The sequence below is a fragment of the Furipterus horrens genome, unplaced genomic scaffold (genome assembly GCF_987537825.1).
Source record: "Furipterus horrens unplaced genomic scaffold, mFurHor1.1.pri manual_scaffold_13, whole genome shotgun sequence".
NCBI classification, from domain to species: Eukaryota; Metazoa; Chordata; class Mammalia; order Chiroptera; family Furipteridae; genus Furipterus; species Furipterus horrens.
Genome location: NW_028327183.1, coordinates 50,612,400 through 50,634,455, shown reverse-complemented (window position 1 = coordinate 50,634,455; position 22,056 = coordinate 50,612,400). Strand labels below are relative to the sequence as shown.

The 22,056-nt window shown below is 49.8% G+C and overlaps 1 protein-coding gene and 1 non-coding gene across 3 annotated transcripts; both read left to right on the top strand.

Annotated features, from left to right (window-relative positions):
* The first annotated feature begins 412 nt into the window (after window positions 1-412).
* Window positions 413-519, top strand: LOC149995158 (U6 spliceosomal RNA). Its single transcript, XR_016507992.1, has one exon. It is a non-coding gene; the product is annotated as a U6 spliceosomal RNA (small nuclear RNA).
* A 1,517-nt stretch (window positions 520-2,036) lies between these two features.
* On the top strand, window positions 2,037-9,881 carry KLK5 (kallikrein related peptidase 5). Of its 2 annotated transcripts, XM_090260336.1 has the most exons (6): window positions 2,173-2,304; window positions 2,421-2,504; window positions 4,001-4,259; window positions 4,972-5,228; window positions 5,355-5,488; window positions 8,681-9,881. In XM_090260336.1, the coding sequence occupies exons 1-6, from the start codon at window positions 2,262-2,264 to the stop codon at window positions 8,834-8,836; spliced, it is 933 nt and encodes a 310-aa protein (XP_090116462.1). In that variant the 5' UTR covers window positions 2,173-2,261; the 3' UTR covers window positions 8,837-9,881. The 2 variants fall into 2 exon arrangements, with proteins under 2 accessions (XP_090116461.1, XP_090116462.1); XM_090260335.1 differs by lacking the exons at window positions 2,173-2,304; window positions 8,681-9,881 and adding an exon at window positions 2,037-2,145 and having other exon boundaries at window positions 5,355-5,714.
* The last annotated feature ends 12,175 nt before the right edge of the window (window positions 9,882-22,056 follow it).

Here is a 22,056-nt window from a genome sequence, read left to right as displayed (position 1 = left end):
CCACTGGGGATCGAACTCACATCCTGGGCCTGTGCCCTGACCAGGAATCAAACCCGCAACCTTTCAGTCTCCAGGACAACCGTACAACAGACGGAGCCACGCCAACCAAGGCTCAGAATTTTATTTTTTTTAATTTTTTTCCCCTGCACACTAAGCCAGCCTCAGGGGCTCTAAAACCTCCCTTCAGCAGGTGCTGGGTGACATAAGTGAGCAAGACAGCTCAGGGTTTTCCTTCAAGGAACGTGACCCCCACAAAGGCAGCACCTCTGGGTGTCTTTGTCCATTTTGCTCACAGGTAGGTCTGAGTCTGACACACAGCAGGCGCTCAGCAAAGACGTGCTGGATGAGTGTCTGACTCTTACATCTTAAGGGGGGACAGAAACTTGGAGTCTTGGTTAGAAATGGGTGCAGAGTGCTCTCTTTGGCAGCATGTGTATTAAAACTGGAACGATACAGAGAAGATCAGTGTGGCCCCTGGGCTAGGATGACACACACACTCGCGAAGCGTGCCAGATGTTTCTGTAACAGCATAAACACTGAAACACTAGAGAAAAAGAAAAGAAACGGATGCAGAGAGTTGTGGGCACCCAGAAAGAGATGGGATGGAGAAGAGGTTAGGAGAGGCAATCCCAGACGGCCCTGGGGCCAGCGGGGGAGAAGCCAGCTTTTGGGTTCCCCACCCAGTGCCCCATTTCTCAAAGAGCCAGGAGTCACCCGCTCCCTCTCCTGGCCTCTTGACCTGTTTCCTCAGCGACAGGCGGCCCTGCCCAACACTCTCACCCACGCCTGGCTGTGAGCTGGGCCACCGCACAGACTGGATTCCTGCCCTTTTCTGCTCCGTAGTCCCAGCCCCAGGGTGAAGGGCAGAAAAGGTTGAAGGGTCCCTTGGCAAAGTGGCCTGAGTCCTCTGGGCCCGAAACGCAGGGTGGGGGAGACAGAGGGACAGAAAGACACAGAGATAGAGATACTTAGAACCAGCGACAGAGACGAGGGGAGAGAGAGAGAGAAAATGGAATATGGAGACAAACTCAGAGAGAGGTTGAAAAGGACAGAGCACAGAGAAGAGAGGCAGGGGAGAAAAGATACAGAGACCCAGAGGTGCAGAGAAATTAATCAACAATTACAGACACCTAAGGAGGCAGGAGGGAACTTTCAGAGAGAGGAATATGCTCACTATCTTGAGTATGGTGATGGCTGGGCATGTGTGTCTCCAAACTCATGAAATTGTGCGTGTTAAATACGCATAGTTTCTTGTATCTCAGTTATACCTCAATACAGTAAAGCTGTTTTTGGTTTGCTTGTTTTTATTTTTAGAGAGAGGGGAAGGGAGGGAAACATCCATGTGTGGTTGCCTCTCCTGCGCCCCCAACTGGGGACCTGGCCCTCAACCCAGGCCTGTGCCCTGACTGGGAATCGAACCGGCGACCCTTTGGTTCGCAGGCTGGTGCTCAATCCACTTAGCCACCCCAGCCAGGGTAATAAAGCTGTTTTTTAAAAAAACAAAAAGCAGACTTGAGAATTCCAAGGTATATTTGACCTACAAAGTATTCAGAGCCATTAAAAAGAGAGAGGACCATGGGGACCCAGAAAGACAGGGAAACATACACGTTGAGACACAGGGACCTTGACACGGGGATGGGGGTGGGGAAGGTGAGAGACACTCAAGGAGTGATACTCCGTGGGCTCCTTACACTGAAAGAGACTCGGAAAGATTCAGAGGGAAGCGGAAAGAGAGAGAAGGAAGGGTAGGAGAATTTGAAAACTCGGAGAGAGGTTGGAAAGATGACGATCCGGAGAGTAAGTGAAGAAGGCGCAGGGAAGCAGGAAGCCCCCTCGCGCCAAGACGCGCGCCCTAGGGCGGAGACCCCTCCCCAACCCGGGGCCAGGGAGGTAGGGAGTGGTTTTCAGGACTGGGTGGGGGGTGCTCTGGGGGTGGAAGTGGGGGGGCAGGCAGGAGGAGTGTTTGCTCAGGCCCGGCAGGACGCCTCACTCCCCGGGAATGCGCCCCAGGCGGCAGTGGGTGGTTATAACCCAGGCCCGGTGCCGGAGCCCACGAGGAGGCGGTGGCAAGACGGCGCAGGCCCGAGAAGTCTGCGGTTGAGCTGGGAGCAGGCTCCCCACCCCCTACCTGGGGGACGTGTGCAGGTGAGGCCAGGGGAGGGGGACAGCGAGGGACAGGTGTCTCCGCGTCTGGCTCTGGTCTCGGACGCAGCTCCCTCTCCCTGTGTACCCCCTCCTCGCGCCCGACAGGAGGGTGCTGGATGTCTGGAGGTGGAGTCCCCAGAGTACCGCTCGGCGCTGATGGTGGGCAATGTCCCCCTGGCCCCTCTCTGCCCTGGAAAACGAGATTGGGGGGGAGTGGGGCGGTAAGAGTTCCCATAATCACTTGGGCCTCCCTCCGCTCTGCCCTCCCCTGCCAGGTGCAGTGACCATGGCTACAACAGGACCCCCCTGGATGTGGCTGGTTGGTGCCCTGATCACAGCTCTGGTTCTGAGGGTGACAGGTAACCAGAGCCCCTGCGTGCGCATGAGGAAGTTGTGGCTGACTCTGAGCGCCCGTCCCAGGGGACTGCGTGTGGCTGGCGCCAGGACTGGGTGAACGTGAGTCCGTGTCCATATTTGTGATTGATTGTGTGGCTGTGGCTGGGTGCAAGCTTTCGTGTGGCTGCATTTACGCCCGTCGAGCTGCTCGAGGTGCTGCGCCGGGGCGGTCACCCGTGCCGGCGCGTCTGGACCGCGCGGCCTGCCCAACAGCGCAGCTGCGTCCCTGCCGCGGCGGACCGAGTGCGCAGGGGCAGCCGCCCCTCCCAGGCAGTGGCTGCGGGAAGGCGGAGGGTGCCGGGCGCGCCGTGCTGGGTCTACTGAGTGATCTGGTCACCGTGCCAACGTGCCTGTGTGCGGAAGTCCGGGGAGCAGTCTGCACACGTGTGTGCGCTGGAGGCATGTAGACACGGCACTGAGAGGGCCTAGGTGTGAGGTCAGGCGAGGCCTCCCCTGAGTGTGTGTACCTGGGAAGTGTGCGGACCCCGAGACAGAGCTGTGTGTGTGGCTGTCCCTGGGGAGACCGTGCGTGTCTCTGTGTCACCGTGTGTGTGCTTGTCTGCAACGCTTCTGGGTCATCAGCAAGACGGTGGGGAGGGGTGATGGAGTGGAGTACGGGTGTCTGTAGGTTTGGGTGTGGGGGGAGCAGAGACCCAGCCCTGCTCTCCCCTCCATGGGGCCCCCCACGCTGAGCTTACCTCCTGGTGTCGAGCACCCCACCTGTGCACTCTGACGCTGACCCTTTCCTTCAGCCACACCTCATGTGCAGGCAGCAAATCCAGTCAGGGACCCTTGGGTGGTGCCCACCCCTGCCAGGCCCAGCCTCTATGACTCTGCCCCTTTCAGCCAGGCCCCACCTCCTCTCCAAAATTCAAGGCTCTTTACAGGAGGACGCCCGCACGTGCCCCTGGTCTCGGTCTTACCTAAGTGGGTTCCAAGCCCCTCCCACATCCAGGCTCTGCCACCTCCATTCACTGAGGCCTGACCACACTTCTTAAAACCGGGTCCTACCCCTAAAACCCTGTTCTCTAGCCTATTCCCAGGCTCTACCCCCTGAGCACCCCAGTCTCCACCCCCTGGCCCTTGGCTCCACCCCCAGGCCCTTGGCTCCACCCCTGAGGTTGTCCAATTTTACAGTCCCCTGTCCCTACCCACTAAGCTCTAACCACTCCTAGGAATCTTGAGGTCCAGTCGGAGCCCAGTCTCACCACCTAGGCCTGGGCACTGCCCTTGAGTTCTAGCCTCGCTCGCTCTCAGAGGTTCCACCCTTCTTCTGCAAGCTCCGCCTTTAGAGCCCTAGCCCCGCCCCGAATCCCTGGCCTGCTTTCTCAACAAAAGCGCCCTACAGAAACCAGACGTCCCACAAGGGAGGGAGAGTGGGAGGAGCTGACAGCCTAAGACCCGCCCCCTGAGTCTAAGCTCCACCCCTGAGCCCCTTCCTGCCGCTTTCTGCACCCAGAGCCTGTTCTTGCGAATGATGACGCTTCCTGCAACAACTTCCCTGCCAGGGGGGCCTCCGAGAGCACCCAGGACCTTGAGGCTGAGGCCAGAGGGGACACCGAGAAGGACGGCAGCAGTCGCATCGTCAATGGGTCCGACTGCGAGAAGGACGCGCAGCCGTGGCAGGCTGCCCTGCTGCTGAAGCCCAACCAGCTCTACTGCGGGGCAGTCCTGGTGGCCCCGCAGTGGCTACTGACCGCCGCCCACTGCCGGAAGAAGTGAGTGGGGCTCCCCGCGGAGCGCTGGACAGGGATCGGGAAAGGGGGGCGCGGAGCGTGGAGGCAGGGTCTGGTGGAGACGGGTTGGGGATGAAGGAGCAAGAGGAGGTCGAGCTGGGGATGGGAGTCAAGGTGGAGTTGGGGGCAAGAGTGGGGGTGTGGGGTTAAGTTGGGGAGAGGGTTGTGGAGGGGGCTGGGAGGTAGGGACGGGCTGGATTTGGGGTTAGGAACACGTCCGTTGATGGTTTGGGGGCGGGTAAGGGACGGGAGACGGGCTTAGAGTTGCGTTTGAGGCTGGGAATGCGGATAGACGCGCATATTCCAGAGGTTTGGGTTAGGGTCAAGGGCAGGGTTGGCGCTAGAACCCGAGGCGGGTGGGGATTGGGGTGGCGTTGAGATACAGTTCATATTGGGAATAGATGTGGGATTGAAACTGGGGTTGGGATTAGAGTCACAGGTGGGGTTGGCGATGGTTACATTTGGGGTTCAGGATGCATATGGAGTGACTCCTGGGTGGGGAAGGGATTCAGGCTGGGGATGGGTGGAGGCGCCGTTGGGGGGGGCGGTACATGGGGCTGGAGGTAAAGATGGTGGTGGGGCCGGGGCTGAGGACGGGGTGGACTCGGGGCTGGTACTAGGTTTGTGGCTGCCGTTGGTATTGGGGACAGGGATGGAATTCAGGGCTGGCGTGGATCTGCCCCATCTTCCTCAGAATTTTCAAAATCCGGCTCGGCCACCATTCCCAGTCACCGACCTATGAACACGGGCAGCAGATGTTTCGAGGGATCAAAACCATCCCCCACCCAGGCTACTCCCACCCCGCCCACTCCAATGACCTTATGCTCATCAAACTGAACAGAAGGGTCCAGGACTCTCACTCCGTCAAGCCCATCAACATCTCCTCCCGGTGTCCCCCTGCTGGGACCAGGTGCATGGTGTCTGGCTGGGGAACAACCAGCAGTCCCCAGGGTGAGTGCCCCGTTCTCTCCTGAGGCTCGTCCATGTCAGTCTGCTTCCTGTCTCGTCTGAGCAGTCTGTCCCCACCCCCTGTCTCCCTCCTCCACTCACTGGGGTCCTACCCTCTCTGTTTGACAGTTAACTTCCCCAACGTCCTTCAGTGCTTGAACATCACCGTGCTGAGTCGCGAAAAGTGCAGGGAGTCCTACCCAAGGCAAATAGATAACAGCATGTTCTGCGCTGGCGACCAAGCGGGCAGAGACTCCTGCCAGGTGAGAACCGAGATTTCCCCGTTCGTTCGCCAGACACACACTCTGTGCCGACGAGGGACCTGAGAACCTGGCCAGGTGCTGAGAATCCAGCGATGACCAGGCCAGTTAGGACCCCTGTTCCCACAGAGCTCGTAGTGTGGAGCAGCGCTGTCCGAAAAGAAATATAATGGGAGACGTACATGTAATTTTAAATTTTCCAGTCACATGTTTTTTTCATCCTCACCCAAGGGTATGTTCCTTGATCTTAGATAGAGAAAGAGAAAAAGAGAAAAAAAGAGGGAAACATCGATCAGTTGCCTCTCATACATGCCCCAACTGGGATTGAACCCAAAACCTAGATATGTGCCCTGACCAGGGATCAAACCTGCAACCTTTTGGTGTATGGGATGACGCTTCAACTAAATGAGCCACCTGGCCAGGGCGCAGTAGCAGCATTTTTTTTTTAAGTAAAAAAGAAACCGGTGAAATTAGCTATATTAATTGTATATGTAATTAATATGTAATATATAAATATATATTAATTATACACAATTATATAATTAATTACATATATAATTAATGGTACCTGAGATCCATATATCTATATGGATCTCAGGTACCATTATTTCAAAGTGTAATTAATATAAAATAATTATGAATGAGATATTTTACATTCTTTTTGTTTTCAGCGGTAAGCCATTGAGAGCCAGGTTGATTTTCACACTGACAGCCTATCTCCATGCAAGCTAGCAGTGCCCCACGTGGCTCCCGGCTACTGCAGAAGGCAGCCCGGATCTAGAGAGAGAGCTTCCGGCCGCTCTGCGTGGTCGGGCAGGCTGGGCACTGCAGTAAGAGATCAAATCTAAAGGGGTGCCCTTCACAGAACAGACATCACGGTTTTGCCTGTTTATATTGGAACATTTCAAGCAGACGGCAGTGATGTGTCTTGTAGCGGGAAAGTTTGGGGGCAAACACTAGTAAGATGTCTTGAGGAAGGAAAAGAACAACCCAGGCTAGGTACTTTTTTTGAAAAAGAGAGACAGTTGTTAGTATAGAATATTGATAGCAAAGTTGTTGAAAGGGCTGGAGGAGCAAAAAGGTGGGGAAAAGAACACATGGCCACAAAACTGCATAAGTAGAATCATTTCAGAGAGTGGTAAAGGCTATGCAGAAAATAAAACATAGTTGTTTTTAATTTTTATTTTTTAGTTTATTAATTTTTAGAGAGCAGGGAAGGGAGAGAGAAAGAGAGGAAGAGAAACATCAATGTGTGGTCGCCTCTCATGCACCCCCAACTGGGGACCTGGCCTGTAACCCGGGCATGTGCCCTGACTGGGAATTGAACCAGCGACCCTTTGGTTCACAGGCTGGCGCTCAATCCACTGAGCCACACCAGCCAGGGCTGGGTCTGTGTTTTTCTTGTTTTGTTTTTTTGGGGTTTGGTTTGGTTTTGTGTGCAGACTACAAGTTGCTTTACCATACGAGCATGTGGTCTAATCTGGGCTCAGCCACTAAGAAATAATAATAACAACAAGATTAACATGAATAGTATAATAATGTTAGTAGCTCATTGTTGGGCACTGTTTAAGTAGTTCACACCCATCAGAGGATTAGCTCCTTCAAGTGTTGTTATTTTTAGCTCTATTTCACAGACAAGGAGCCAAGGCTCAACTCATGTAACCTACAGCCTCTCCAAAGAAACACTGAAGGGATAGAAAACCAAAAATCGTGAGAAAAATCAAGCCACAAGAAAGTTGAAATTTAGAGTTAAGGCTCGGGGGCAAAGCTCTTCTGCCTTGAAACAGAATCTACTGGTGGGGAAAGAAGCCAGGTCTTAGGCTTCCTTATACTCGATGCCAGGCTCCATGTAGTCATTCATATTTTGTATGAACATAAGAGGTGTCAGTCAAGTATTATTATAGCAGAGGAATTACAGGGAGCCATGGAGAATTAAGGATCAGTCACCCAAATTAGTCCAAGGGAGCCGTTCTGTCTACCAAAGAAATTCCAAACCTCAAGTAAGGTTTAGAGAGTTTCTTGGAGCCAGACCCAGAAGCAAAATCTCAGAAGACTGAGAAAATGCTTCAGGGAATATCGGTCTCATAGTTTCTTTCACTATTAGAATCAGTGGCAAAAATGTAAGGAAGATTATATGATGTTTATTGGTGGTGGATTAAGGAGGTGGTGGAAATCCAAGGGAGGGGGCATCCCTAGGATGGAATACAAAGTAATGTGGGTACGTACGGGTTTCTTTTACGTGATGGATGCAGGATAGTTACTGTCTCGTGTACATAGTTACGGACGGGGCTGCAGAGGTATAAGATACCAATGAGGAACAGTTGGGGGTCACCCCGTCATGGTATCAGGGTATGAATCTCTGGTGGTCTGGAGAAGAGATCTTTTTGACATATTAAGTACGTTTTTATTCCCGGTGCGCAAAACCAATGGACAGGGCTTGCTCAAGGTGAAGGCTAACCTGTCATATAGGACATGACTTCTTGCAATAAACCACTCAATTAGGATTTTTTTTTTTTTGTAATGATCAGAGTATCCTGTGGGGTTACTTTCAGTCACTGAGTTTTTCAGACTTGCCGGGTAGCCCCCTTTTCATTCACTGTTTTTAACTGGGGGGAACTCTGCACCTCCATGCACCTCCAGGGGACATATGACAATGCCTGGAGATATTTTTGGTTGTCATACTGTGCGGGGGGGGGGGGGAGAAAGGAGGGCAGTTACTGGTATCTAGTGGGGAGAGGCCAAGGATGCTGCTAAACATCTTATAATGCACAAGACAGCCTCTCGCAGCAAAGAATGACCCGGCCCCAATGCCAAAGGTGCCCAGGTTGAGAATCTACAGGAAGGGTTGGTGTCGAGGCTGGGTGCAGAGTGAGGAAGGGGATGGAAGGGGCGCGCAGTAGGAGAAATACAGTAGTCCAAGGCCGGAGGAGAGAGTGAGCAAAAGGCCGCAGTGAGGGAGACGGTAGTGAAGGTGGGGGTTGGGTAGAGAGGGGAAAAATTGGATGTGAGGTGAAATGTTAACATTCTCCCTCTGTCTGTCTGTCTGTCACTCTTTCCTGTGTGTCTTCCTCTCTCTACATGTCCTTCTCTGTGCCTCTATCTCTCGCTGCCCCGGTCCTTCTCCATCTGTGTGTCCCCCTCTCTCCATCTGCCCACATCTTTTCTTCTCCCTGTGCCTCCCTTCCTCCCCCACAGGGCGATTCCGGGGGGCCCGTGGTCTGCAACAAGACCCTCCAGGGCCTTGTGTCCTGGGGAGACTTCCCGTGTGGTCAGCCCAACAAACCCGGTGTCTACACCGACCTCTGCCGGTTCACCAAGTGGATCCGGGACACCATCAAAGCCAACTCATGAGTCCTCCCAGGACCCGGCATTGTGGGGTCCCCTGCCCCCTGCACGTCTTCACCCCTGCAGGGACCAAGACACTCCTTCCAGTACCCCCATTCCTTCCCAAAGACATTGAGGATGTGAAGCTCCAGGCCCCTTCGTTTCCAGGGTCCCCCTTCCCTGACAGGGGACTGCTCCCATCTCTCCAGTTGGATCCTGGGGACATTTCCCAGAATGGCCAGAAATAAAGCGTCCAAGGAGAAGTGGCCTCTGTGTGTGGTCTCCTCCCTGGACAGCTGGGCAGCCAGGACCAAGTCTCCCCCACCCCCCACCCCACTACTGTGCTTGCTCTGGGAGGTTCTTTCAGTGGCAAGAAGCAGATCCATTCCAACTGCTTTTCATTTTCCTCACAAATATTCATCGAGAGCATCTGGCCAGAAACGTTTCAGAAGCTGGGGACCCTTCCACAGGCGAAACAGAAAAAACCCCTGCCTCTCGGAGCTCCCTTTGCAGGCAGAGAAGACAGACAATAAGGAGATAGGCAAATACATTAGGTGTGACTGTAAATATGTAAATGAGAGGAATAAAATGAGGACAGGGCACAAGGAAAGAGAAGGGATGCTGGGGGAAGGGGCCTGCTTACCCTGGACGGTCACGGAGCGTGTGGCTGGCAGCAGTATAACCGCCACCCCTGAAGAGGTCCCCGTCCTGAACCTGTAAAATGGGACCGTACATGGCAAAGGGACTATGCAGATGTGATTCAGTTAAGGCTCTCAAGACAGAAAAATTATCCTAGATTATCTGGGTGGGACCATTATAATCCCAAGAGGGAGTCAGGGGCCAGAATGAGAGGTTAGATGACGGGACCCTGCTGGGTTTGATGGTGAAGGAAGGGGCTTGAGCCCAGAAATGAAGGCGGCCTGTCAGTGCTGGAGCAGCTCCAGAATGGAGTCTCCCCTGGAGTCTTCGGAAGGAACCCTCCTGCCGCCAAAGCCTTCACTGTGGCCCACGGAGGCCCATCCTGGACTTCTGACCACAAGAACTGTGAGAGAATAAACCTGTGTTGTTTGAAGCCTCTAAGTATGTGGTAATTTCTTCCAGCAGCCCCAGGACACGAGTGGGTGGCCTTGGGGCTGAGACCTACAGGGTGGCCGTGACCACCCTTGTGACTAGCTGGGGGCCTTCTGGTGCAGCAGACAGAAGGTCAAGGGCAAAGGCGCTGAGGTGGGGACAGGCTGGGCGGATCCCGGGAGCCTGTTAGAATCAAACACCCACAGAGACCGGCCTTGAAAACTTCTGGAGCAAACAAAACCAGCTTTGCATAAAAGAGTATAAATGCATTTGTCTAAATAGGTTTATAAGAATATAATGAATCTATATAAATCCCATCACACAGGATTTGTTTTGTTCCATGCGTTATTTGTGTGGTTCCTCTAGATTGTTGTCTAGAGCTGTAAATGTCTCATTGCTGCCCGGTAGCCTATCGCGCGAATGTCCTCCGGCGTATTTACCGGTGTTTACTGTGAATGGGCGTTTGGGCAGTTTCTAGTTTCTTTGAACAGTTTAAAGGTAATGTTCTGAGTCCTGGCTGGTGTGGCTCAGTAGATGGAGCACCATCCTGAGAACCTAAGGGTCGCCAGTTCGATTCCCAGTCAGGGCACATGCCTGGGTTGCAGGCCAGGTCCCCAATTGGAGGCACAAGAGAGGCAAACACACATTAATGTTTCTCTCTCTTTCTCCCTCCCTTCCCTTCTCTCTATAAACAAACAAACAGGCAGACAAATAAATAAAATCTTTAAAGGTTATATGTTGATGTAACATTTGCTAAAGTTATGATGTACTCTACGGGAGAAGCAGCGAGCTTGATTCTCTACTCATTTCACCCCCTCGTGTCTTCCTGCTGATGGCAGAGCCCAGGTGCACCCCGGGTCAGGTAGATGTTCAAGGGTGACATCCGGGGAAGGTGTGTGAGCGAGGAGGCTGAGGTTGATGAATGAGTCTGACTCTGCACAGGGCAAGCTGGGAGAAATTGAGATGCGGTGATCCTTCTCCCTGGCACATCACCCTCTGAGGCCAACTGTTATTACCCAGGGTGGCACGTGACCCTATTAAAGCTATTCAGCCTAGCTGTGGGTGGCCCCGTGAGCGGGCTCCAAGCTGTCAGATATCAGCTGAAACCTAGTGGCTGGGTCCACCCGGGAAGTTTCTGTTTTGCTGAAAAAAGAGAGGGCATGGGTTTGGACCTCCCCCTCCTCACCTGGGGTGTGGGTGCCCAGAGGTGGGCCACCCACGTGCATCCGCAGGATGAAAACCACAGGATAAAGAAAGGACTACAAGGAGCAAGAATAAGCCCGCATTGCTGCTGACTTGCTTAAGCACCTGCTCCAAGCGTGGACTCTTGACATCTGGGCCCAAAAAAGACCAAAAAACCTCAAGAACCTGGCTGCTGCCATGGGTTTTCAGACAGAAGATGATGTGGAATGAGGTTTCTAGGAACTCCAAGCTGAGCTAGGACACCGTGCCGGCGCTCCTGGGCAGGTTTGCCTCTCTCCCTGTGTGTGTCTTTTCCCGTGTGGAGGCCAACTCCAGAAGCAGGAGCGGACGGAACCTGTGAGCCGCTTCCAGGAAGGGTGGAGAGGATCCGTGCAGTTCCTGCTTGGTGACGTAAGCGGCGAGAAAACAGGGCTGTGGTGGTTCAAGAAAGAAGCTTCTTGCCGGACTCGATATGAAGACATACTACAAAACCCAATTCATGTATTTGAGGGGGAAAAAAGGGTGGTGTCCTTGCCTGAGCAAATGCCTGGCTCAGTCCCACTGAAGAAGCAGCTCAGAAAGGGGCCAAAGAACAGAATATTATATAATACGTACAAATATGATAAAATAGCAGCCCAAGTGAACGGGGGAAAGACGGTATGCTTAGTAAATGATACAGGGAACATGGGCTCACTGTGCAGAGAAAAATCAGCCTAGGGAATGTAGTCAATAATATTGCAATAACTATGCACGGTGCCAGGTGGGGACTAGACTTACCGGGGTGGACACTTTGTAAGTTATTTAAATGTCTAACCACTCTGTTGGACACCTGAAACGAATATAAAATAATATTGAATGTCAACAGTGATTGAAAATAAATTTAAAAAACAGAAAAAAGAAAAATAAATTTTTTTTAAAAATTAAAATTTAAAATCAATCAACAAACCTAGGTTTCTCTATAACACCACCCATGAAAATAGACCCCGCATGTATTAAAGACCGAAATGTGAAAGTTAATAGATGAAAATCAAGGAGGATCTCTTTGAATCTCTGTGACAAGGACTGACTCTTAAAACTTAAAAAGCACAGATCCTAGGACAAAACATTGATTAGTTTGAATATGTCAAAATTAAGAGCTGGGTTAAAGGAGAGTAAAAAGGAGGGTAAAATGCCATTAATAGGCATTTGTGGGAATGTGAGAAGCTATTTGTAATGTGAAAATTGGACAAGGGACTAGAACCTATAGGATGCAAGAAGCATTGTCCTGGCCAGGTGACTCGGATGGTTGGAGCATCATCCCACACATACACCAGAATGTTGCAGGTTCAATCCCACATTGGGGCACATGCAGGAGGCAACTAATCTGTGTTTCTCTCTCACATTGGTGTCTCTCTCTCTCCTTCTCTTTTTCCCTCCCTTCCCTGCTCTCTAAAAATAAATAAATAATATCTTTTTCTTAAAAAAAGATGTGACTTCCGGCCAAGATGAAGGCTTAGACAGACATGCTGTGTCTCCCTCCACAACTAAGAAGGAACACTACTACCTCAAAACTAGAGACAACTAGGAGTTCCAGAAAATCAAGCTGCATGGAAGTTCAACAAACAAAGATATAAAGAATAAATGCTTATCCAGACAGGTAGGAGGGGCAGAGCTGGGGTGGAGAGGACACAGTGTGGTGCTAGCGGCAGATGCAGCAGTGGCAGGCTGAAGAAAGCACAGTCAAACATTTTAAAAAATCAGAAGACACACCTGGGGAGCGTTCCCAGCACCAGCACCAGACCAGACCGCACAGCTCACAGTCCCAGCACCGGGGAAAATAAAGCCTCATTGATTCTGACTGTGCAAACCAGTAGGGGTTGGGGTGGAGGCAGAAACTACCAGTTTCTCAGCAGAGTCCATTTGTTTAAAGAGCCCCCACAGTCCTAAAACATCCACAGACCCACCCACTCTGGGAGCAATGGCCAGGGCAACAGCTAGAGAGATGCCAGGCCTATACAGAAGTGGGAGAAGTGCCTGGAAAAGGGGCAAGTGCTGAGCAAGTGGCATTGTTCCCTCTCAGACCCCTCCCCCACACACAGCACCACAACGTAGTAAAACAGGTCACCCTCTACTGACAAATACTTAAGGCTCTGCCCCTTTCAACATAATAGGAGCAACAGCTCTACTTAAGACATGGAGGCAAACAAACACAGGAGCCTGTCAAGATGAGGAGACAGAGAAGCATGGCCCAAAAAGGGGAATGGATCAAGGTTTCAGTGGGAGAACTAAGCAACAAGGAGGTAGCCAAACTAACAGATGAGGAGTTAGACAACCAAACAGATTCAGAGTTCAAAACACTGGTGATAAAGATGCTCACAGACTTGACAGATATGCTCAAGTATGACAAACGCATAAGGGAAGAAGTGAAGGCTATGCTAAATGAAACAAAGGAAAATCCACACAAAACCAATAGTGAAGGGAAGGAAACCGGGGTTCAAACCAATGATTTGGAACATGAAAAAAAAACAGTCAACCAGTGCAGAATGAGGAAACAAGAGAGGCTTAGGAACCTCTGCGACAACTTTAAATGTGGCAACATCCGAATCATAGGGGTGCCAGAAGGAGAAGAGGAAGAGCAAGAAATTAAAAGCTTATGTGAAAAAATAATAAAGGAAAACTTCCCAAATTTGGCGAAGGAAATACACATACAGGTCCACTAATAACAGAGAGTCCCGAACAACCTAGATCCAAAGAGGACCACACCAAGACACATCATTATTAAAATGCCAAAGGTGAAAGATAAAAAGAGAATCTTAAAAGCAGCAAGAGAAAAGAAAAGAGTTACCTACAAAGGGGTTCCTATAACACTATCTGCTGATTTCTCAAACAAAACTTTGCAAGCAAGAAGGGACTGGCAAGAAGTATTCAACATGATGAAAAGCAAGGACCTACAACCAAGATTACGCTATCCAGCAAAGCTATCATTTAGAATGGAAGGGCAGATAAGGTGCTTCCCAGACAAGGTGAAGCTAAAGGAGTTCATCATCACCAAGCCATTATTATATGAAATGTTAAAGGGACTTACTTAAGGAAAAGAAGATCAACACTATGAACATTAAGATGACAACAAACTTACAACTATCAACAACTGAATCTAAAAAATAAAAACAAAATCCAACTAAGCAAACCAGAATAGGCACAGAATCATAGGTATGGGGATCATTTGGAGGATTATCAGCTGGGAATGGGGAGGGGGCGAAATGGGGAAATGGTGCAGGGATTAAGAAGCATAATTGTTTGGTACAAAATAGACAGGGGGGAGTTAAGAATAATATAGGAAAGGGTGAAGCCAAAGAACTTATATGCATGACCCATGGACATGAACTAAGTGGGGTGGAATTGCTGGAGGGAAGGGGGTACTGGGCAGAGGGGATCAAAGAAAGAAATTGGGACTACTGTAACAACATAATCAATAAAATATTCTTTAAAAAAAGATGCAAAAAGCATCTGTGAATTAATAAGAAAAAAGGTGGACACCCTTGTGGAAAAGTGAAGAGAGGACAGGCAGAGGCAATCTGCAGAAACAGAGCTGCAAAAACTAACATACCCGTGAGATGTTCAAACTCATCAGTTAGGGTGGAAATGGAAATTGAAACAAGGAGATACCACTCTGCACCAATTAGCCCGGAGGAAACGCGAGGATTGGATAGCGTCCAGTGAGGTCAGAGATGTACAGACATGAGAATGTTCAGGTGCCGCTCGGGTGAGTGTGTTGCCTGCAGTCCTGAGGAAAGACCTGGCACTATTTCATGGAATTAAGTGATGACTCACAGTCTATGACTCAGCAATTTGTCCCTTGGCTCTGTGTCCCAGAGGAACGACACATCCACAAGGAACCACGTGCGAGGATGTGCCTTGCAGTCTTCTTTTGTGGTAGCGGAGGTGGGGGGGGGGGGAGCAGCACGTCTCCATCCCTGGGGGGATTGCTGGGTAAATGTGTGAACGAACACAACCGCGTGGATGGGTCTTAAACACACAGTGCAGTTTGAAAAGTGCCACAGAGGAAGAGACATGAAATGAAACCAGAAAAGCCGGTGTTCATGCTGCCTGCCACCAACCAGACCCAACAAGCAGAGACAGGGATGGGATCTTTATGGGCGCTTTATTCAGATGGTCGGTGATCTGAGAAGACAGCGGGAGTGTATCCTAACAGACCGTCTTAAATTCCAGTATAAATGGGCCCTTTTTATAAGAAGAGTAGGTAAGGGGTTTGGAATTCAGGGAAAAGGTTAATCAGATAAAAGCTGCAGCGCTCTGTCATCTGTGTCCTGGGCGGTGGGATTGCTTATGGTTACCTGGAATCAAGGTGGGTCAGACCTCCAGCTCCTGAAACAATATCTTTTTACATACATTGGTTACTAAGCTTATTAGCTGGTACCTGAAACTAACATTTTCCAATATGTAAGTCCCCCATCAATAATCTAATGCCAATTACAGAAATTAAAGTGACGGACCCATAAGAACCACACTACACATTTTGTGAGGCTGCGGGAAGGAGGGAAAGAAGGGGGGAGCATAAAGGGAAAAAAGCGTTCCATACGAACCAGTCATGATAAAGATGCCTATGCTAATCAACCTTGGCATCTAAGGTCTAAAGGGAGTGAAAAGAGGTGCTTTTAAAATTGTCAAGCCACACCTTGCAAAGACTGTGTCCTGGGGCTCAGCCCCCAGTGAGGGGTTAGGGAAGCCGTGTGTGTGTGTGTGTGTGTGTGTGTGTGTGTGTGTGTTGCCACTCCCTGAGGCTGCCTCCTGATACTATTTTATACCCCTGACTTATTAAATTAACACTTAATCTAACCCAACTGTGACCTTCTTTTTCTTTATCTTTTTCTTTTTCTTTTTCTTAAATAAGTCCCTTTAACATTTCCTGTAATAAGGGCTTGGTGATGATGAACTCCTTTAGCTTCACCTTGTCTGGGAAGCACTTCATCTGCCCTTCCATTCCAAAGGATAGCTTTGCTAGGTAGAGTGACCTTGGTTGGAGGTCTTTGCTTTTCGTCGCTTGGAACATTGCTTGAACATTAAAATGACAACAAACTCACAACTATCAACAACAGAATCTAAAAAACAAGAACAAAAACAAACTAAGCAAGCAACCAGAATAGGAACAGAATCAGAGGTATGGGGATCATTTGGAGGGTTATCATCTGGGAGGGGGGAGGGGGAGAAACAGGAAAATGGTGCAGGGACTAAGAAGCATCATTGGTTGGTACAAAATAGGGGAATGCTAAGAACAGTTCAGGAAAGAACTTATACGCAAGTCCATGGACATGAACTAAGGGGGGTGGGATTGCTGGAAGGAAGGGGGGTAAATGGGCAGAGGGGAGCAAAGATAAAAAACATTGGGACAACTGTAATAGCATAATCAATAAAATATCATAAAAAAAAAAAAAAACCAAAAAACTGTGGCTGATTCTCACCAGATCCCATGCCCCGTGAGGTGCACAGAGCCGGCTCAGGATCTGTGAGAGGCCACAGCTGAGGGAGATAGTGTCGTGGGGTGTAACTCAGGAAACTGGTGTGTCCTCCGCCCCATGTCCTTGCTGTCGGAGTGGTTGATCCTGGCTAGAAACCGAGGTCAGGGAGTGGCCTCAGTTTTGTTAGTGGGAGTACTTTCCACACACACTCCCCACACCAGATAAGTATCTAATTGTTGGCTGCAGAGAGGCCGGCTCTGGGCTCCCTTTCATTAGCAACCATAGTCGTCCTGACGGCAGCTGCCATCGATCGCGCACCGGATGTCTCGCTGCGCTCGGTCTCCAGCCTCGGACAGCACCCCCGGGAAGGAGGCTCTCTCTCAAGCCGGAAGGCTGAGGGGTGGCGAGGTTGGGCGGCTTTGGCTCCGCTTCTGAAACCACGATGTCCCGGAGCCAGCAAAAACCACACTTGGGGACCCAGGGCCAAAGCGAGGGAGAGGGTGGCAGAGGTTATGGGGAGAGGGAGGGGGGAGGAGAGAGACCGAGAGCATTAAAGAAACAGAGACTAGAAGCTATTTTAGGACAGACTCAGTGTAAAGGGAGGGAGAAAGAGAGAGGGAGCTTGCACTTTTTCGAAAGAGAGACAGAAACAATCATAGAGAAAGGGTCTGAAGAAGAACTTAGAAAGATGGGAAGAGGGACGGATGATATAGATATAGATGTATAGATATATAGATATAGATATAAATATATAGACATAGATATATAGATATAGATATATAGACATAGATATATAGATATAGATGTAGATATATAGATATAACTATATAGACATAGATATATAGACAGATATATAGATATAGATATAGATATATAGACGTAGATATATAGATATAGATATATAGATATACAGTTGTACAGATATAGATATATGAGTACATGGAGAAAGAATTCCTGCGGTGAGAATTTGGTGGGCGGGAGGGGCAGTCCAAGGCAGAGGAGTGTTCTTTCCTGACCCTTAATCTCACTCTGCCCCCACTTTCAGACTCCCCCCATCACTCCCCCCACCCCTTCCCCAGGCCCTGGCCAGTGCCCCCCCCCCCCCCGCCATGGACAGTATCTGTACTGTAGTAAGTGTCCCGTGCAGCAGACCGGCTGGATTCAGACCTGCCCCTGTTTCCTGCCCTGTGACGTGGGGCTACCTCCCGGGACTGGCGTGAGCATTAAAGGAGAGAGAGTCAAGCACACGGGTCATGGGCGCTGTTTCTGTGGTTATTCGGAGGAGGAGAAAAGAGCCGTTGGGTCCCATCTATTTGGCATCCCGAGGGAACCTGTGGGAAATGAACATTCTAGGCTCCTCCTCAGACTAACTGAATCGGGGGTTGCATGTTAGCAAGATACCCTGGTGGTTCGTTTGCGCTTTCAACTTGGACTTGGGCCCCAAAGAAGAAGGGAATTTTAAACGCCAGGGGCTGGAACCCACCGTCCGCTCTTCTGCGCCACCTTGAGGCCCGTGGGAGAACCGCCCTGGGAAAGCCGTAGGCGAGGCGTGAGGCTTGGAGTTTCACAGCCTTGCTCCCAGGCCATCCGTGGGCTACTTACTTGACCTCTCTAGCTACGGAGGGGTCAGACGCCTTACCTGTAACGCCGAGGTGACAATTCCACCTCATGCACAGAACCTGCCTCAGAGCTGGTGCTGAGACATGTTCTACCGCTTGCAGGCGGCATCATTCTTTTCCAGATGGAGCCTGGGCATAATTTGGGGAGCCGGTGCAATTGTGTCCCCAAAAAGATATGATGATGTCCTAATCCCCAGGAACTCAGAATGTGACTTTATTTGGAAATAGGACCGTTGCATATGCAATTAGGTACAAGGAGGTGGTGCTGGAGTGGGGTGGACCCTGAATCCAATAAGACAGGTGTCTTTATAAGAAGGGGGAAAACCACCCCGGCCTAGTGGCTCCGTTAGTTAGAGCATCATCCCATACACCAGAGGTTGCAGGTTCGATTCCCGGTCAGGGCACATACCTGGATGTCAGGTTTGATCCCTTGTCAGGGCATACATGGAAGGCAAGTAATCAATGTCTCTCTCTCTCTCTCTCTCTCTCTCTCTCCCTCTCCCTCTCTCTCTCTCTCTCTCTCCCTCCCCAGTGGCCAAGGCCTGAGGGCCACCACAGATAAATGCCTGCTGTTTTAAGCCACCTGGTCCTCAGCACTTTGTTACAGCCGCCCTAGGAAACTAATACACGTGAGGAGGTAGCTCTCCTCTGAAAGTTAGGTGAGGGCTATTAAGAATATCTCAGGACCCCTTTCTGCTAGAGAAAGAGGTTAAACATAGGTCTGCTTTACAGCAGATGACATACAAATGCCCAGGAAGCGCATGAAAAAGACATTCAACATTGTTACTCATGAGAGAAATGCACCTTAAAACCACACAATCGATTGCTGAATCCCCAAACCCCCAAAGGTAGCCAAGACGGAGCACTATCAGATGCCCACAGGGTGATGACGTGGGCCTAACCTGGTGTAACCACTTCGGGAAAAGGTTTGACAGTCTCTTACAACACTGAACAGAATCTATTCTCTGCCCAGCCATCCCACGTGGAGGTATTTGTTTCTCCAAGAGAAATGGAAGCGCATGTTCACACAGACTTTGACACAAATGTTTGTAGCAGCTTTATCTGTAGGAGCCCCAGGTGTCGATGGATCCACAGGAGAAAGAATAAACAGACTGTGGTGTATGCAAATAACGGACATTCCTCAGCAGTTGGAAGGAACCAGTCGCTGCTACAGGAGTGACTCTCAGGTGAAGGAAGAAGACTTATGTCTCCACTTAATATGACATTCCAGGGCAAACAAAAGGAATCTGCGGCGGGAAGGAATTGGAATGGTTTAGAATACGGTCTCTGACCGTGTGGTTGAAGGTGAGTTTTTCACCACGCATGTTCACACTGTTACACAGAGAGGCACACACTCACACACAAGCACACAGCACTCACATGTGCACTCTAATGACATGCTCACACAGACTGCTATATATGCTCCTGTGTGTCTCATACACACATCCTCACACCCTCACAAACACACACAGAGTCGCAGACCCAGTTGTTTTTAAATATTATTTATTTGTAGAGAGAGGGGAAGGGAGAGAAAGAGAGGGAGAGAAACACCAACGTGTGGTTGCCTCTCTGGCGTCCCCAACTGGGGACCTGGCCCGCAACCCAGGCATGTGCCCTGACTGGGAATCGAACTGGCAACTTTTGGTTCTCAGACCGGCACTCAGTCCACTGGGCCACACCAGCCAGGGCAGGTGTGTATAATCTTGATAGGGTGAGGAGTACAAGGGCAGTTAGGGGAACTGTGGAAGGGGGCCGCGACCGTGAGTATTGCCTAAGTCAGGGAGGAAGCAAGGAGGGGCAGCATCTGGTGGCCAAGAGATGCCTTTGGACCAGTGGCATTGGAGAGAAATATGTGTCATCTTCAGCTGATGGGCACTGGAAATATCAAGGGGAACTAATATTGAATGTAAGCCACCACTGAAAAAAGTCTTAAAAAAAAAATTAGAGGGAGCCAGAAAGGGTAAGTTATAGACATAAGGACTCAGAGTGAAACCTCTAGAAATGATGGTAGTGAAAAGTGAGGGATCAACGTCCTTCAGATAGGGCAGCCCTACTGGGGAGCCCGGACAGAGTCTGACCTCCTGTGGGACCTGAACAAGCGGGGTGTGGGGTGGCAGGGGGAGGGGACAAAATCATCCAGGGAATTTGGAACCTGTGTCTGGAGCCCACCAGGTGAGGTGAAGATGAGCACCTGCCTCCATTTTCTAATATCCACCTTTGTTTCTCATTAAAAATAAACCAGTGTTGCCCTGGCTGGTGTGTCTCAGTGGACTGAGTGCCGGTCTGCGAACCGAAACGTGCCGGGTCGATTCTCAGTCAGGCCGGGTTCTCAGTTGGGGGCATGTGAGAGGCAACCAATAGGTGTATCTCTTGCACATCCATGTTGCTCCCCCTCTTTCGCCCTCCCCTCCCCCTCTCTATAAATAAATAAATGAATGAATGAATGAATAAATAAAATCTTTTTTAAAAATTGTGTTGGCCTTGTCTAGGTTGCTCAGCTGGTTAGAGTGTCATCCCAATACATCAAGGTTACAGGTTCCATCCCCAGTCAGGGCACGTACAAGAATCAACCAATGAATGCATCGGTAAGTGGGACAACAAATCAATGTCTCTCTCTCTCTCCTCTTTCTCTCTCTCTCTCTCTCATCAATACATTTTTTAAATTAAAAAAATCAGTAAATAAATTAATGTTGACGTTTTTGCATGCACACTGGAAAGAGGAAAAGGAGCACACAGCTAGGCTTATGGCCCTCAAAAGTCCAAGCGCTGGGTCCTGGTGTTAACGTTAGTGTCTACTACATGTCCATGAAATGCCGAGGACAGTATCCCAGTCTTGAAGGATTAATGCAGGGATGTTAAAATACAATATGCAACAAAGCTTTGTAATTTGGACTTGGGTTTCAGAAAAATTATTGAGAAATCACTGTGCCCAAACACCGGTCCAGGGGAGTAGAAAAAGAGTGAAATTGCTCAACTTCACAATGAGATATTTGTGCTGATTTTTAAATAGCTTTGGAAAACAACACACCTTAAGAAATAAGCCAGAGAAAGCTTCAGGGCTATATCATTGGCCTCCAGTGACAGCAATTATGGGACTCATCGCTGGTTTCCACACTTAGTCATTGTTTGGTGGCTTGTGTAACCGACTACATGATGTTTCACAAACTTTGTAACCAACTCAAGCATCAGGGCATCTTTAACTTTGAATTTTGAATTGTGGCAAATAAGCCTCTACCATAAGAGTTACCATTGTACCCATTCTTTATTTTTTTTAATTTTTTAAATTAATGAATTAATTTGTTTGTTTGTTTATTTATTTATTTATTTTTAGAGAGAGGGGAAAGGAGAAAGAGAGGGAGAGAAACATCACTGTGTGGTTGCCTCTCACTCGCGCCCCCAACTGGGGATCTGACGTGCAACCTAGTCATGTGCCCTGACTGGGAATCGAACCAGCGACACTTGGCTCACAGGCCGATGCTCAGTCCACTGAGCCACAGCAGCCAGGCATTGTACCCATTCTTGAGTGTACAGTTCAGTGGTGGTAGCTACACTTACATAGTTGCGCAACAGAGCTCCAGAGCTTTTTCATCGTAAACATTAAATCCCCCTTCCTTCCCCTCCCCCTAGTCCCTGGTGCCCACCCTTCTACTTCCCGTCCCTATGGGTTTGACTTTTTCAATACCTCATAGAGCTGGAATCGTACAGTATTTGTGCTTTGGCGACTGCCTTATTTCGCCATGCATAAGGTCCTCCTGGTTTATCCACATTGTAGCATGTGACAGAGTCTTCTTCCTTCCTATGGCTGAATAGCAGTCCGTTACGTAGATACGCCATTTTGTTTCTTCCTTCAGTCATTGAGGGACACTTGGGTTGTTCACACCTTTTGGCTATTGTGGATGCTGCTGCTATGAACCTGGGT